The sequence below is a fragment of the Solea solea genome, chromosome 14 (genome assembly GCF_958295425.1).
Source record: "Solea solea chromosome 14, fSolSol10.1, whole genome shotgun sequence".
NCBI lineage: Eukaryota > Metazoa > Chordata > Actinopteri > Pleuronectiformes > Soleidae > Solea > Solea solea.
Window position 1 is genome coordinate 10996469 of NC_081147.1, and position 18237 is coordinate 11014705.

Below are 18237 nucleotides of genomic sequence, written 5' to 3' on the forward strand. Positions count from 1 at the left end.
AACCTTGTTAAAAATGTAACTAATAAACAAGCTACTTTTTATTACTTTAATTGGGTACATTTTTAGACCAGTACTTTTACTTGTACTTAAGTAAAATGTTATCAAAAATAGTGGCACTTTTACTTTTGCTTACTGTCAACATAACAGTGTGGAGAGAGAATGAGTAAATAAAAATGATACGATGCCTCAGCTGACATTAACCTAACATGAAACCATCGTTTGTCATATGGAAATAATGTCTACATTATTAGGGCCCGAGCCACGAACAACCTATTGTTAGCCTTCAGATTATATTACTAAATCCGTGGCTTTCCGGTCATTTTTGAGGCGGTTAACATGCATAAAAACTCCTGAATCTTGGTATGGAGGTCAGCTCTGGTTTATAGTTTGTTTCGAGTTTTCATCAAATATTAAAAAAAAATCAATTCAGTCCAAACCACAGACATCCTTTTTTTTACCCCTCACATTCTTGTTCACAGTGAAGCTTCACTGTCTCACATCTTCAGGTGTAGTTATGAGCGTCAAGCATAGACGAGGAGTCAGTATAAACCTGCAGTTCGACCCATGCTGACTCAAGGCTGACATCACTGAAGGCAATGTATCCGTCTTAACACTGCTTCACTGAGGCTTGTGGGAGGAGCTGGAGGCAATCCTCACTGATGTTGGACAAGAGGCAGGTTACATCATTAACAGGTCACTAACACAGGACCCACATACTGAGAGAAACAACCATTCACACTCGCATTCACACCTACGATCAACCTCGCGTCAACAATCAACCTAATTCCAATGTGAATGTCTTTGGACTGTGGGAACAAGTCGAAGTAACGGAGAAAACACACAAATACACATGGGGAGTTCAAACCAGTGACCTTTTCTTGCTCTGAGGCTGTAAACAGACTCTTATAAAAAGATTAAAAAAAATTGTAATATCAATGCATAATTAAAGGCATTTTTGCCTCCACATTCCAGAGGTAATGAAATTAAGATTACCTATCTTAATTTCTCCAGAATCTGATTCTAATCAGCTTTATTGACCAAGTATGAGTGCACACCCTAGGAATAAGGCATTTAACACATTTGTCCAACTTAATTGTTTAAATGCTTACCTGGAAAAACATCTTAAAAGGCTTTTATTGTATAAGACATACTATATAAAGGCAGATCTGACCGTTAGTGAGCTGCTATAGAGCAGAGCCATCAGTGCTGTAATTATTTATTTAATTTATTATTATAGTGGAGTGAACATAAAACGTGAAATGTGAAGTGTGTTTAAGCCGCAGTCAAACAATGCAGAGACTGAGGCTTTGTAAGGTTTAAGAACATATTTATTTATAAGACAAATACAAAATATAAGACAATTTATATCATATATACACTGTACATTGTAGGAGAGTCATTCCTCTCCTATAGGTAGAGTTTGAGCCCACGTGGCTCTGCTGTTTTCAGTTTTTCAGTCTCTGCACAATCTCGTCAAAACCAAGGTCTCCACATGGTCGAAGAAGAGTTTGGTTGTGACGCCTCCCTCGGTGCAAGGTGTGGAGAGGATCTCAGGGAAGTTGCTGGGGGGAAGTGGAGGCCGGGAGGGCCAGTGTGAGGGGCTGTGGGCGAGAAACTGAAGAAGGAGTTGTTGGAAGACGGAGGTGACAGGCTGGGGGGGAAGGAGAAGTGAGAGGCAAATGACGGGAAAGGAGGCGACGAGGCATATGTGGAGAAAGAAGGAGAGAACCAGGGGGAGGAGGGAGGGGAGAGGTAGTCATGGCAGGGTGTGGAGCAAGACTGAGGCTGAAACGGGGAATGGGATGGAAACAGAAGCTTGGACGAGTCGTCTTTTGTGTCAGATGTTGAGACTGCATCCGCACATGCTGTACCAGGGACTCGCAGGTTGAAGTCTGATATGAGCTGCTGTGTCTCCGTGTGATGCTTCAGTCCATCGATCAGGCTGCTTCTCTGTGCCGGTGTTATTTTGTGCATGTAGTTGGTGAGCTGAGCCATGCACTGCTGAAAACCTGCACTCTGAATGGTGAAGAGAGGAGGACTTGACTCTGGGTGATGAAGGCTTACCACAGAAGCATGAGTCTTCGTTTGACTATTAGTAGAATCTGCAACAGGAGGTAGGGAGACATGAGGGCGAGAGACAAAGGCACAAGTGTGAGATTTCAACACAAGCAGGATTATGTCACATTTAAATGGCTAATAAACTATTTTGTTTAATTTACCATCACTCAGTGTCTTTCCATCTGTCCACTTTTGAAGATATTCCACAGCCAAGTCCAGAATTTCCGCTTTCTCTATTTTGGGATTCTGTAGCCGCTTTAAATGAGAACAGGGAAACATGGGAGAAATTAACATCACCATTATAAAGTTACAATATTTAGACAAACATCCATGTGTGTGATTGTTTTAACAAGACTCACTGCATCCGACGTGTGATTCAACAGCAAACTTCTCAGTTCAGCAAGACTTTGGTTTATTCGATCTCTTCTCTTCTTCTCAACAACTGGCTTCAAAATCTAAAAAGACAAGATAATAAAATTGGGTTCATCAAAATGTTTTTGCAGCTTCTTTGAAATCATTTTGCTTTTGATATTGTATATGGAATGAAATGGCTCATAAAGCATCACCATTGAAACCCATTATTGTAAACCTATTCATTCATCATCATTTTCCGCTGTTTGGCATTGATGTAAATGTCCTGGTAATCCCACAGGTTGCTAGATTAATGCAAATTGTATAATAAATGGCCAGTGGAAATATTCAGAAAATACTGAAAATAAATGTAATCAGTGGCATATTGCAGGCCATGTTATCCATGCTTGACCCTTTTAGGAGGGTCAATCATTGACTCAATATTAATTATGTATTAATTATTATTCATCATTTAGCAATGTTTTATATGAGCAGTTATAAGACACTAATAACAACAATGTTAGTGTTTGATGATTTTAGGTTCTCGTGCACACATTTTTTAGAGAAAAAAGTAAATGATAAAAGTCACTGTTTCTTTCTGCTTTATTTATTTATTTACCTTTAAAGCCTTTGCTTAGTTTTAAAAAGTCAAAAATGAAATGAGGCTCACTGTTGACCTCAGGAGAATTAAAAAGACAAACTTTGATGCTAATAGAAAGTGCTCATGAGTCTACATTTGCATAAATGAGTATATTGCCACTTATCAACCACAAGAATGTAAAGCGGTGGAATAAAAAAAGAAATAGATCCATGTTCTTACCCTCTTTCTACTCTTGGCATCATCCAGAGTGGGGTTCTGTAGTTTCCTGGTCATGTTGCTTGGTGTCTTTAAGTCCAAATGTCGTGACTCTGAGCTGCAGCTGCTGTTAAAAAGGCCTCTGATGCACGAGGATTTCATTGGACCTGTTGTTGCTTCTGATTGGCTGACAGGTGCCAGTGACGTCACTTCACTGGACGATGTTTGATTGGTTCAGATTGAAAGTCACAATTTACTATCTTTACCTACATAAATAAATATATAAACATCACTAAAAGATGTACCAAGTAAGTTTCTATTTTAGGCAGCCTGCATTTAGAGGAGGAGCTCAATACGTTTCTAAACGTTTTACTTCTTTTTAGCTTTTGTTTACTTCCAAAAACAAATCACACACAATTGTCATTTTATTTTAATGTTCTACATGAATCACAATAACAAACATGAGCCGCATTCCTGATCAACACTCCTCTAATTTTATCAGTATGTGACACATGTGAAGTGAGACCATGGGAACCTTGCGATTTTCTCGTGGGAACAGAAACGAAGTGAGAGAGTGGGCAGCTATGAGGACTTTTATGACGTGTGAGATATCGACACTTTGCACTAAAAAGCCATGAAAAGAACCAAATGAGAGGTGACGGTCACGATACACAAGTGACCTCGGTTTGTTTACATTTGGAGTTTGTTTATGTGGGTTTAAAATGGGCATTTAAGATGTTTTTAAGTTGTTGTAAATAAGAATTGTGTTTTGTAATCATTCTTATTTTCTTATTTTATAGCAAATATGCTTTGTTTATTAAAAAACATTGGACAAAAGGAAGAAGAGCGGGTTTGTCTGCTGCTGTGATGAAGTGTGAGGTGATCATTACACATGAGTGTTAAGTGTGCGCTGCGTCAGGCCAGCTTCACACACTCACACACACACACTCAGTATACGCAACCTCAGTATAAAACATGTCCACCTTAAAATGTAACTTATATTATGGGACTTTTTTATCCCATAAGGAAGAGATAAAGATAAAGTGACTGCGTAAACAAATGTAGGTCAACATAAGGAATACACACACCCTCCTCTCTCTCTTTCTTCTTCTTCTTGGTGTGTGGCTGATTCACCCGAGGAGCCTCAATATTACAAGTGAACGCTCTGTTTCTCTCCTTCCAAAAGGCGCATTTCAAACTAATTAGTTTCTGTCCAAAGCTCAACACAGTTATTTATGGGGCGAGTCCACGTGTCCTAAATCCTTGTATCTACTCATGAACCACCGTGGGTGTGTGGTTCCTATAACTACCTTTACTATTATTGTCATATATAATACTTAAAAAAAAAAGTTTATACTGGGTATTCATTAATTCATCGTTGCCGTGGTTGCCATGGTGACCCCTGGGCCTCCATTGATCACCCTCTCTTTGATTTTAAACGGAAGTTTCATTGCCTCTGAAAAGCCTCCTAATCTCTCTGGGATCCCCGTGATCCGATCATCCCTGTGTTATCTCCACACTTTAGCCAATTATGGGGATCAGCATTCAGTGGTGACCATAAATCCAGTCCCCATAAAGCTACCCCCGCCCCCCACCACATACACACTATTTAAAAATAAAAAAAGTCCCACTCTGACCCCACTCTGTGAAAGGAGAGAGACAGTGGACATGAGGCAGCTGAGGTGAGCTGTGGAGGACACACCCACTGAAGATTAAACACGAGCGCTGAGGTGTGAAGCAGGCAATTTGGCTCCACGACACCAGGCGAACTGCTGCTGTAACGAGCCAGGAGTGTGTGTGTGTGTGTGTGTGTGAGAGAGAGAGAGAGAGAGAGAACGTGTGTGAGAGTGTTAGGTGGATGGAGGGTGAGGAGGAGGAAAAATGGACTCAACACTCAAATCTGTCAATATAATAAAAATAATTGGGGGAAAAAATGAACTTTGAAAATGTTCACATGAAAAAATAGCTAGAACGAAAGAAAGAGCCCCAAGCTCCAGTCTAAGTTCAGTCTAGATAAAACAAAAGCTATAACATGACATCAAATATTAGCACTGACTCTAAGAACATACACCACAACCAGAAATACAATAAATAATAGAATTAGACTGCAACGGTGTATCAATGAAGGTTTACTTTAAAAGAACGAACACACCTTTTAATTATTGGAAAGAACTGACCCTTTAACAGACAAGGAAACTAACCATATCAGGTAAAACATGGGACACTGTTTTAATTTTAAGCTACACTTTGTTCTCTGGTCTCTTTATGTTCACTTTACAGAGTGCGAAATAAATAATACCAAGTCTTTCAGGGAATTCAGTTCAATTCTCCTCATTGTCACAGTCGCTGGTTGATTGGAAAGGCGTGGGTGTGGGCGTGTCCAACCGGGGTGTGGTCGTGTGCAAAGAAATCAACAAATTCTAACAAGAACGCAAACGTGTGCCATGTTCACTTTGGATCCACAGTGAGGACAAACAGACATCATGAAGGCTTTATCTTCACCAGAGTCTCCCAGGAAGAGATCCATGAGAAAGGTAAGATGCTGCTGCTGCTGCTGAACTCTGGATGTGAGGATCAGTTTTATGAAGAAAATACAGTTTATATTCTAATGTTGTATTCCTATAAGGTGCCCAAACCTCTGATGGAGAAGCGCAGACGGGAGCGCATCAACCACAGTCTGGAGACACTGAGACGTCTGATGATGGAGAACACTCGCAATGAGGTATCTATCTATCTATCTATCTATCTATCTATCTATCTATTATTGACGAGTTTAGGTATTGAAGATAGTAGGATTAAATTATAGGTACATTAAATGTGAAATAGTCATATCAAAATATCTTTAATGACAAACCTTATACATGTGAATGGACAATAGTATGGTCTGTACGTGCAATACATAACATACAGTAATGTGAAATGTCCAAGGCTGGAATAATATGAATTCTGGTTTCCTTGATGTAGAAGCTGAAAAACCCAAAGGTGGAGAAGGCAGAGATTCTGGAGAGCGTGGTCCAGTTCCTGCAAACTGAGAAGGAGGTTCTGTCCAGGGATCAGACATGTGTCCGGCAGAACAACTACCATGACGGGATGAGGTCGTGTCTGCTGAGGGTCAGCCATTTCATAGCCAAGAGCCAGGACTTGGAGGAAACTGGTGCAGAGATGGTCCAGGGTTCTGCTGCTTCTCCTGAGCCTCTTAATCAAACTTCCTCCCTCGGACACATGCACAACAAGGCACTGATCCCCGCACCTTCTCGTGACTCTGCTCCTCTGGCTGCTCAACATCTGCCCCGCCAGCACCGCCGGCACGGTATCTCTCACCCGTACCTCAGCCAGAGAACTGGCCTCCACACCTGTGAGACCAGGAAGCTGCTCTCCAGTCCCTCATCGTGCACGCACATCACTGATCCAGTGTGGAGGCCATGGCCTCAGTAAGACACACCTGGACACATGCGGACTGTGTAAATATCTGTTTCATTGTACAGCCTGAAATCTCTTGTACAGTTAGAGAACATTTTCTATGAAATATGTCACGTGTAAGATGATATTTTCCACTTTACTGTGGTGCCCCCCCCCCCCCCCCCCATACCTTTTAAGATCGTGCTTTTAGCGCGCATCACGTGTTATCCCTTTTAGATTTTACGTGTAAATATTACATTTTTCAGACAGACTCTTTAAGGTCTATTTTTCTTTTTTCTTTTTTAGATTTTACGTGTACATATTAGATGTTTTAGACGCCGCATTTAAAGGACATATGGTGATTAACGCGTCCATAGGCGTGCGTAAAATCTGCCTTGAATTGGATTGATCAGGAGCGCTCTTCGTTTTTTTGCCTCGTTTTGAGATGTAAATTAAGCTTTCTGAAATCCTGTTTCCAATCTACAATAAAGGTACAATTTCCCGATCTCCAGTTCAATGAAGTGGCCTATTTGCTGTGTGAATAGCTTGTACTTGAGCAGACTTTGGAGCTGTCCTTTATGTCAGAAAATGGGGCAACTGCAGGACCGTTAGCACATACTCTATCCAGTCTGGACAGCAGTTATGGCACATTCTGCCTATTGAAATGTTGATGCTTTGGAGATGCTTCTTTGAGACTGATAGAAGTTTTTCAAATGTAGAAAAGAAAGCAAAGAGATCATTCACACTCTGTGAACACAGCCTCCAGACTACATCCAATATACAAAGCACATGGACGCTTTATTTATCTTACAGTAGGGTCACGTAAATCAGTCGCATTAAAAAATGACTCCAGGCCAGAGATGTGTGGGACACATCACAGATGCTTGTTGAAAGCACACACTTCGGTTTACAGGCTGTGGCTACAGTTTCAGACGTTGTGTCAGGTGGCTTTGTGTATTAGATGAAAAGTGCATGGCTTTTACAGATGTGCAGAAATTATTCACTGTCACGTGCTTCTGTATTTGAAAGAAACAGGATTAATCACTATGGATTATGCCCTCACTGTTGTTCTCTGTCCTGTTTATTTTTTGTGTGTTATCATTTATGTTTTCAAATGTTTGAAAATGAAAATGAAGCCTGGTTCTGATCTTTTTCTTATTTTTTTGTCTGGGCAATTATAGCAACCTTGCTGATAAGACCAATAAAAGCAATTGACGAATGAAAGCACATGTTTCGCTCTTTAAATAAAGCTACATAGTTCAAGCCTTTTATTGTGATAAACTGCATTCATCTATTGGTTTGGTCCAGCCTGCACATTCCCTCAGAGTCACTATCAAAGGAGGTGTTAGTCCCGCTGAGCTGATCCTGGTCAGGATGCTTCTATTGTGTGCCTTTAAGTTAAAGCACCCAGGTGAAAAGGCTACAGGACTAAGTAAATCAATTAAAGTTGGAATCAGATTAGGGTTCATCCGTCTCAATGAGGTTTAATCTGGCATATAGTGGCATATTAGTATTGTCAGTTTAAAATGGATGCTTAGTTCGGTGCGGATGTGTCTGCTTAGCTTTCCAGTTTGTTTACTATAAACAAAAGCACGCGGTCTGGGTCTCAGGGTGACTGAAGACTGACCTTTAACATCACCAAATTTTTCAACCCGCAGTGTTTTCTTTTACCACATCAGCGCGAACACACCGTGGACGCACTTAAATCACCGTTTGGCCTCATCGATAAACATTTGATCACTTCCCACGAGCCAAATCACGATATGGTATCCACGTTGTTCCCATTTACACCTGTAGTTATTTAAAGTTTGTGTGAACAGTATCAGTCTCTGGTTTGGTCAGTCAATGAAAACTACACATTAACCGTGGTGCTTTCATATGACTTCCGCTGAACTTTGTAAATTTAAACTCATGTTGTTTTGTTTTGTTTTAAAGAAAACGTGTGGCCACGTGTCGGACAGTTTTACGATAGCAGCTGGTCTTTACTGTAAAAACACTGCACCTCAGGGTGTTAATGGTTTTGCTGCCTCGTACCCACGCGCCAGAGGTGACAGGTTCGCGCGCTGCAGGTCCACATCACTGGTTATAAAACATTTCCAGGTGACCTACTGACCTAGGCATGTGACTACAGCACTGTTTTCGTTTTTATCTCAATGGTGTGTTGATTTCATGTTATTCTAAAAGAAAATGACCTGCTTAAACTACAACCTTATTTGAAACACCTGCAGCTATAACATTGTACTTTATAAATTTACCAACACAAAACCCCCAGAAAAAACAGCAAATTGCCAAATAAATAACATTTGTAGGTTTAAACACATTTTTGAAAAAAATATTCATGTCTTCTCAAAAATGTGTTCACAATTAAGGTTTAAAGACTTGTGCTAAGAATTACAAGTAAAGCATTCACCAATTCCCCTTAAACACCTCAATTAAATGCATAACTACAATCAAGCCTGCATGCCTCTACTCTTGTCAGTCAGATATCAACCGTGTACCCTAACATTTGTTAATTTGTTCTCATGTATTACTTTACAGTGTAAGAAACTTATTTGCCTCCAAAATTGTCAGCAAACATAAGCTGCTTCCAGTGAATGTAAATTTAACAATTAGGTTAAGTAAGTTTCCATTCTTAGAAGACTTTGTTTTTGATTATTCATGTTGCCTAAATCCTCCACTGGTGGTAAATGGCAGGGAAATTCATTTAAGTGAACAATGCTCCACTGCTGAGCCTCTTTTCACTGCTGAGCTGTGGGGCGGGTCTGTGATAGAACAACATCTGCTCTGGTGGTCACAGGGCCTGCCTCGGTGATTAAAGCAAATGTTAAACAGTAGGACACACACACACACACGCACACGCTCTCAGTTCAAAATAACTGCTACTCACAATTAAAACTAAAAGAAAACTTTTGACCTTTAATGAAAAACATTTTTTAATTAATAACAAGAGAAAGGTCACAGTAAACTGCAAAGCAATGAAAGGATAGAAGCAGAATTCACCCGATGAAGTAGATTTACACTAAAAGTCTGACTATTCTCTTCTACTTTCTGCAGTGTGTGGGAGCATGTGTGCGGCTTCATCACTCGGTCAGGCTTTGCCGGCAGCGATGCCCTGAGCTTTCTGAAACTCCTGCTGTAAACTGGACAAGAGTTCTCGCTGTTGTTCAGATTTCTTCTCCAAGTCTTTCAGGAGTGTCTCATACCTGTGACTGAATACAGAAGCAAAAACAACACATTGTTAATTTCACATTGTTAAAGACAGATCTGAATACACACAAGTTGTGTAGACGTCTATTTCTAATATTTATATCATAGTTTGATTCAATGATAATCCATTTTTTTTCATGAATGACAACGAATCAATTGCACAAACAAATCTACATAATGGGACTTTTGTGAAAAATACAACAAGGCACCACATAAAGCTGATAAATGTCAGAAAATAAAAGACCGCTCTTAAGTGAAAATTGAGAAAACTGTTCATTGCAGTATACAATTTCATCATGAGCAGAAAACAACAAACACTGTTGTGTGTTTATGCAATGCAGATACATTCTAACAATATACATATTCAACATTTATTATATCAATAAAGAAGAATATTATATTGCAATATAATATGTAGTTATTGAATTATTGCCAACTGCCAAGACTTAGTACCACAAATTAACCATAACATTCACTCAAATTTGTCTTTCTCATTGTCCATAATTGTGGTGTAAAACACAAAATAAAAGACATTAAGGTCATGTGTCCAGAATAAAACCTGTGTATATAAACACCTGATCTGAGCACAGTAACAAAACTGTGGTCTGTCCCATTTAGCACATCAGAGCTATTGATAAGTATTCAACTATGAGAATGTATACTTGAGTTTCTCTTAATAATTCTCTCTTTACCTATGTTTTCAGAACACAGTGATTCACAATTTTTCATTCAAGGTCAAACTCCAACCAGGACTTTTTTGGCCATTTCTGATGTAATCTATATATAATAGATGTTGAGTTGGATATCCTAGAATTAGGTCACAATATCTGAATCTGAGTTGAACAACTGTGCATGGAGCACAGGATATTATATTGCATGTTGACAATCTTAAGAACCTGGAGATACTATATTGCTTTCTTCTTTGCCTGATGGCAAGGGAAGAACCGCATAATGATAACTTGTGACTCATAACTGCAGTCTAGTTACACAATATATACCAGCAAACGTATCTTCTCATAGCCAAAAAATATAATTATCCATTTTATGTTCCAGTTTTTATGAGTCTGTTGTCTCATAACTCTCACCTTGGGCTGAACACATTCATTTTCAAATCAAAATCACAATTTGAAGCAAGAATAAGTCTCAGGCAACACCAGCTTTGTTATTTTTATAACTGTCAAAGTCAGTGATCATGGACATTGATGTGAATGAAAGTTGGTCTTATATATTAGCAATCTGTCAATGAGTTGAATTCATACATTAGGGGTGGGAATAACAGGCTACCTCATGATATGATACGAGACACATGGTCCACGATACCAATGATATCATGATAAGATTCTGTGATATTCAATATATTGCAAGACAATCATATAGCGTGTAACACATCACAATATCTGTCTAACTGAAAAAAAAAACACATCTGTGAAAAGTGCAGAATTTCTCTATTTATTCACAACATGAGAACAAAGTGCATGATTTTTTTAAATATATATATATATATATATACACGGTATATATATATATATATATATATACACACATATATATTTATACTATAAATATATATACTTTATTAATCCACTAGGGAAATTATTTCTCTGCATTTGACCCATCCTAGAATTAGGAGCAGTGGGCAGCCACACTGAGTAGCGCCCAGGGAGCAATGGGGGTTGGGTACCTTGCTCAGGGGTACCCCAGCTCTTTTGGCCTGGTGGTGCAACCCTCCGGTTACAAGCCAAGTTCCCTTTCCACTTGGTCACGGGCTGCCCTAACCCTGAAGTCTATGTATTGAACGTGGATGGAGCACCTCTAAACATATCTTAACATAGCTTTCTCCACCATTATCGCTGTAAATGCTCTCTTCTTCGATCAGGTAACTTCCACCAGTTTCCCTCATGAAATTGAGCAGCGCCACAGCGAGGAAACATGACGTAGTGATGCCCGGTGAGTGAAACTGGCAGGGCTGGTTACTGTAGAACGCCTTCATTTATTAATTAAAATATCGAAATTTGGGCTGGTGTATCGAGTATCATATTGCACAAGGAAGAACAACGATATATCACCAAATTGATATTTTGACCCACCCCTATAGAACCTGAATATACCTGATGTAGGGAACCTTTGTCACAGCAGATATTTGTCAATGTATTATATGGTCATTATAGCATTTCTAAAACAACAAACCTAATGGTTAGCTACATTTATTACTACCACTCTTTGCGATGTGTAAATGTACTGCAAGTCTTGTATTATTAGTACTACCGTGTAGGCTGATATCACAGGGGAGATACATTTTTCCTGTCCAATACCGCTATCCCAAACTCGAGCATCTGCTGATACGGATATCAATCATTTTAGACCTTTTAAACTATGAAGCCGTTACCGAAATCAACAGGTATTTAAACCCATTTCAAAAACATAATTTTCCAACTGTGTAAAAAATATTCTTCTCCCATGAAGAACAAATAAACAGTCCACAGCATGACTCAGCTAAAATGCTATTGCTGATTTTCATTTACTGTTTACCTTTATGTAGGATTTTGGGACTGTATTCGATTTCAGATTTCAGACTTTGCCCGTATCAGACCTATACCAATACAGAGTATCATAACGGCTCATCCCTAATACATTTTCAACATATTGTGCATTCTAATATGTAATGTTATGTAAAGACATTTTGATGATGACTATGATCAACAGTGGGAAGCCCAAAAGGAAAATCCTTCCACTTATCATACAACTTTGAAAGCATGAGGACGTAAACATACAGAATTTATATTTACAGCGAATATGGACATATATCTATATACTAATGCTATTCTCATGAATATCAAAGTTGTCTTATCTATAGCTCATTAAAAGTATACCATACACATTTCGGAGATCAACAATGCAAAATGGGTTTTATGAGACTACAGATATGAACGTAACTTAAGTGACTCACATTTCTCCGTTAATATACTCCAGTCTTTTGGCAACTGTGGCTTTGGCCTCATCTGGATCTTGCTTCACTAATACAGGACCAATAAGTTTATAAACTGTGTTTGCACTGTCCAGAATATCCAGCTCCTAGAAAGTGGGAAAGAGAATAAGATCATATGTTTAACACTACCGTAATGCGACATTTAATGATCCAAAAACAAGGAAAACGGCAAAAAAAATAATAATAATAGTAACGAGATTTCAAATTACCTCTTTAACAATGTTGTTCTCTGTCAGCTGCGTCTCCAGCTTCTGTCTCGCGCCCATGCTCTTGCTAACATCTGAACAAAATACATGTCATATGATAAACAATTCAAGGTACACACTGATGTAAACATAAATAAACATATTAATACATATTAATACAGGAAATATTAAACTCTGTATGTACGGCTAGCTGTCCTTATGTGGTCATGTGCACGTTCAGCCCAACATGGCACGATATCATTAAAAAAAACCTACCTTTCTGCATTTGTGTATATTTTTCTAATTCCGCCTTTAGTTTCTTTTGAATGGCTTCTGCCATGTTTGTATTCGCTCAAGTAGAAACTATTAAATGGGTAAATATAACCAAGAGTAGTTAGCTGAGGGCGGTTGCACATGAATCGCTACTTTAGCTAACCGGAAAGGACCGCGGAAAGAGCGGAAGTTTGCTGGTAACTTCAAAGTAAGAGCCCTCACTTCTTTCACAGGGTCTGTTGTGGACATTTCTTTATCCATTACAGGAACAATAACAATCGTAATAACAATAATTATTTCAACCAGAAGTCACAATTAACACACATGTTTTATCCTGCTGTCTTCCTTCTTGAGGTGTTATGCCCTGCTTTTTTCATTCTTCTTGTTTAGTTTTTATTAATTTATGTTTTTACTTTATTATTAATCAATTTTAATATTTGTATTATAAGTTAGTACAATTAATAATAATTAAGAAATTAGTGCAACTCAAATGTCAAAATTTGGAGAAAAAAAAAAGTTAGCAGGTCTCTGAATATGATTCACAAAACACAACAAAAAAAACACTCGGTGTGTAAATCTAAATTAAATATGTTGTAAATATTCGCCAGTTGGTGATGAATTCTGACAGTCACGGTTGCGGCTGTTTACGACACTGTTTTACGGCAGTGCACTCAGTTCCTCATCGCTCTGGTGCAAGATGGCCTCGTCGTTTTGGAAAGGTGTTGTCGGCGTCGGACTGTTTGCTTTAGCTCACGCAGCTTTCTCAGCGGCACAGCGTGAGTATTAGAACGCGGGCTCAATGCAGCTCTGTGTCAGTTATTTTCATCCCGGGCGGAGACTTTGCTCTCTCCTAATATTTTAATAAAACGGCTAAATGGGCCTTTCGGCTACACAGGAAGCTAACCATATGCTATCGCCTTTTTGCTCAGCTGACAAAGCTTCTGTTGTGTCCGGACTTGCTGTCAGAACAGCAGATATATTAGTATGTCAAGGTGTTTGCAAACAGTATAATCTGAAGCCGTGTCACTTCAATCCATTTTATTTGTCCCCATCAGATCGAGCGTACATGCGACTCACAGAGAAGGAGAACGAGACACTACCTATTGATGTGAGTGACTTTCATCGTGGAAATGCACATTTTCTGCATTTCTGTTGAAACTATGTTCAGTTAGTGTTTATCTACCCCATTTCTTTCTTGGAAATTTCTAATATTTACCTCCACCCCCATTTTATCTAATCATCTCTAGTATTTATTCTGTCAAATAATTTCCTCCATTCATCTTTACAGATTATCTCTATTTACCTGGCCCCTTTTCCACGTCAACTAACTCTGCTACATTTTAATTGTGTATAAAAAATTTCAATTCAATTCAGGTACTATTCATATTACATTAAAATCAAAATTCAAGATATTATACTTAACATCCCAAAAGCAAAAACAATTATTTTTATAGAGAGGTACCAAACTGATAGATTTTACTTCTGTGCTTTTATTTTTTAGCTTTTGCTATTATTGCATCTCAAGTCTTCTCATAAACAGCATGTTCTTGATGTCTATATGTACATATTTGCACTGTATATTTGTGTGTGTGTACATTTGTTTATATGCTTGCTTTATATACACTTTTGAACCCACTCATTCTCACTCATCTTCTAACGCTTTATCCTCCACATGAGGGTCACGTGGGCACTGGTGCCAATCCGAGCTGACATAGGGTTTGACCTGACAGGTCACCAGTCCATCTTAGGGCCACATAGAGACAAACAACTATTCACTCTCACACTCACACCTACATTCAATTTAGAGTCTCTAATTTGCCTAATCCCTAAATCTGCATGTTTTGGGGCTGTTAATGGTATTTTTAATGTTTGAACGTTGGAAAGCATTTTGCATATATGCTGAAATTGCTCTATTAATACGTATTATAATTTTTTATCTTTCATTCTATTGCAGATTGTATTACAGACTCTGTTATCATTTGTGATGACCTGTTATGGTATTGCCCACATTGCTGGAGAGTTCAAAGACATGGATGCTTCCTCAGAGCTGAAAAACAAGTAGGTTAAATTTGCCTGCAGCACCTGAAACTCCCCTGATGCAGTGGTTGTTTGTTACCTGTGCCACAGAGGGAAATATGCAGTTCACCTCATGCACAGTGTTTATGACAATGTTAGACACACAATCATCCCCCAGAGGCTGGTATGCTGTGGCGTGATTGTCGTGATCAGCAGCTTCTCCAATAGTGTTATTGTTTAACATGCAAGTTAATGTTTGATGGATTGCTGTATCATTTTGTACACAGGTTAATATAAACAAACGGGTAAATAGTGTTAACAGTTTCTCAGAAGACACAATAGTGTCTGATTTGTTGCAGTTCAATGTGTACAGTATGCTCAACCAACGCACAACAATACAACAAGGAGGCACTTTCCTTACTGCAAAACCAGGCCAAAAAATGCTACACGTCTGCCCAACCTAACAAGAACAAACAAGCTCAATCATTCAGAGATGACATGTATGAACACTAAATAAACACAGAGTACCCACAACTTATTCAGCAGTAACTTAACATTCTGGCAATCAGAATTTAAAACAATACAGATAAGAAAACAACACAGTCAAGACCCATTTTATGCAGTAAAAGATTGTAACACATCACCCAAACCTTTGTGTTTAATTCATATACGAATTATAATACATGTTTTAGAAGCTAAAAATTAGAAAATGAGGTGACATATTCAGTGTATTGTAGAAATGTTTACTCAAATGACAATAAGATATTTTTCTCTGTATTACTTTCACAAAGGCCACACGGTTTGAGTTCCAGGTTTCACCACTTTCTTTCTGCTATGTAGTTTTTGTATTTTCTAAACGTCACCTGTGTTTCAAATGGGTTCCATGTGAAATCACAAATGTAGGAAGTCAGTTCCTTAGAACATCTTAGAGTGCAGTACGAGATAAATGACTGTGTCATAACATGAAGCTATTTACCTGCTACTGGTAAAAACTAATGTTCAGATCTTATGGTCTATAACAAATTGTATTTGCTTAAGTTGCACAGGGTTCTGAGCGATGTTTTATGACGAGCAGATGTTGCATTTACTGCCAAGATTAAAATGTTTGTGGGCGTAACATGCAGTATAATACACCTGCTTCAGTCAGTGTCTAACATGTCATAACTGGCTTGCCATCTTTCTGAAAGCAGCACCATATTTGTGTCCTACCACTCTTTCACAACGTGCGTCTTAATTTTTTTTTTCCAGAACATTTGATACACTGAGGAACCACCCATCCTTTTACCTTTTCAATCACCGGGGTCGGGTGCTTTTCCGCTCGCCGGAGGAGGAACCCTCCTCTGCACGCAACCAGCAAGCTCTTCCCAACCCCATACGACTACGCAAGCTGGAGCATTTGCACTGAGACTGGCCTTTTCCCTCTTGTAACACTATCTACGTCAGATAAGATTTGTTTTTGTTAGACAGAGGGGGGAAAGTGAGAATCCATCTTCCTCTTCTTTTCTATGTTATTAACTCATGCTGTCCAAACTTGCATCTGCCCATAGAAGCGGTCACTACCATGTTCAACACTGACTGTGCCAACCCTTCAGTTTTTCAAGCAGATTTGTTTGTATATACAGTATGACAATGCTTTGGAGTCTTAAGATACTCAGACATGTTCCTCTTCTGTCTCCTCTGAACTGAAGTGGGATATTGCTGTTGTTTGTATATCCTACATGTGAGGGGCATAAAAGCGCCTGTTGAATTTCTGTTTCATTTCAACCACGTGTCAGAATCGTTTAACTAAAAAAAGTGTTTTGATGTAGGAACTGAGGACACGTTTACTTCCTTGTTGATTTCCTAGAAGCATAAAGGCTCATCTGTACAACCTGTATGCAATAAAAAGGTTTGCCACAGGAAATCAGCCTAAGTTTAGAGACGTGAACAGAAACCATCAGACAGCCGTTCTTCTGATACTGTGAACAACGAGGCAAAGCTGAACATAAATGGTACATTCGTTTGGGTGAAGTTCATTTTTTCTCTTCATTTTGCATTTTGTTAGGATTTAAGAGATCATTTTTAATTTAATAAAAAGGCGTACTGATTTTACAAGCTGTGTCGGTATCCGTTTTGTTATTTTACCCCTGAGCTCATCATCGGGGTGAAATTATGGCTTTTCAGACCAGTAATTAAAGGTCCAATATGTGAAAATGAGTGGCATCCAATGGTGAGACTGCAGATGGTATCAAATGGAGAATTTCACTCACTTCTGCTTTACCCAAGACTGTCAAGGTTACTACGGTGGCCTGCACATACCAGAAAGGATCTTGTTCTTAGTTTGCACAGTAAGTTTCTGCTTCAAATTGTGAAACACTCGCCCGAGCTGGTTTGTCCATTCAGGCTGCTGCACCAAAAGCAAGGCCTTCGTCTGCTGTACATAGACAATAGGTTGGTATTTGTATTCCAAGGGTATGTGTAAAGCTGTGTGCAGTATATTCAGTTTCTGCTAATAAACCCTCTAAAATGTTACACACTGGATCTTTAAATGCCTGGACCACAAACTGTAGGGCTGTTAATAGGGAAAAAAAACAATGCATCGAATTCACTCATTAACTTCTGGCATCTTGTTTCAGTTAATGTTCAATATTTTGACAGAAATACCAACGGTATCACATGAAAGCACTAAAAACTGTAAGGGTCACCTTGCAGCTTTAGTGCTGCATCACTAAGAAAAAAAATCCATCTAATCAAAAGACATGCAGTGGTTCATGTTGGCCTGTAGGCGTCAGCAGAGACTGAACTTTGGTTCTGAGAATTTAGGAGGCCTCACATGCTTGTTACAAAAAACAGTATGAAAGTACACTTTCTGTCCACATCAGCTTTCTGTTGGATTTCATGGATATATTTGTGGTTAGTTCTAGATAGAAGTTATTTCTGGTGGATTTATATGAAAGTTAAAATGCTGCCTTTAGTACACGGTGGTT

The 18237-nt window shown here is 38.8% G+C and overlaps 4 protein-coding genes across 4 annotated transcripts; 2 read left to right on the plus strand and 2 right to left on the minus strand.

Moving 5' to 3' along the window:
- Nucleotides 1-1306: 1306 nt before the first annotated feature.
- On the minus strand, nt 1307-3317 carry her11 (hairy-related 11). The gene is made up of 4 exons (XM_058650249.1): nt 3230-3317; nt 2418-2513; nt 2220-2313; nt 1307-2102 (listed from the first exon to the last, which is right to left on the minus strand). Exons 1-4 carry the CDS (start codon nt 3281-3283, stop codon nt 1474-1476), a joined length of 873 nt encoding a protein of 290 aa, XP_058506232.1. The 5' UTR covers nt 3284-3317; the 3' UTR covers nt 1307-1473.
- A 2135-nt stretch (nt 3318-5452) lies between these two features.
- On the plus strand, nt 5453-6778 carry her5 (hairy-related 5). Its single transcript, XM_058650248.1, has 3 exons — nt 5453-5739; nt 5832-5927; nt 6170-6778. Exons 1-3 carry the CDS (start codon nt 5689-5691, stop codon nt 6638-6640), a joined length of 618 nt encoding a protein of 205 aa, XP_058506231.1. The 5' UTR covers nt 5453-5688; the 3' UTR covers nt 6641-6778.
- A 2722-nt stretch (nt 6779-9500) lies between these two features.
- Nucleotides 9501-13442, minus strand: pfdn6 (prefoldin subunit 6). Its single transcript, XM_058650047.1, has 4 exons — nt 13259-13442; nt 13007-13077; nt 12759-12883; nt 9501-9813 (listed from the first exon to the last, which is right to left on the minus strand). The coding sequence occupies exons 1-4, from the start codon at nt 13320-13322 to the stop codon at nt 9693-9695; spliced, it is 381 nt and encodes a 126-aa protein (XP_058506030.1). The 5' UTR covers nt 13323-13442; the 3' UTR covers nt 9501-9692.
- A 454-nt stretch (nt 13443-13896) lies between these two features.
- mmgt1 (membrane magnesium transporter 1) lies at nt 13897-17365 on the plus strand. Its single transcript, XM_058649976.1, has 4 exons — nt 13897-14031; nt 14311-14363; nt 15210-15313; nt 16520-17365. Exons 1-4 carry the CDS (start codon nt 13953-13955, stop codon nt 16674-16676), a joined length of 393 nt encoding a protein of 130 aa, XP_058505959.1. The 5' UTR covers nt 13897-13952; the 3' UTR covers nt 16677-17365.
- The last annotated feature ends 872 nt before the right edge of the window (nt 17366-18237 follow it).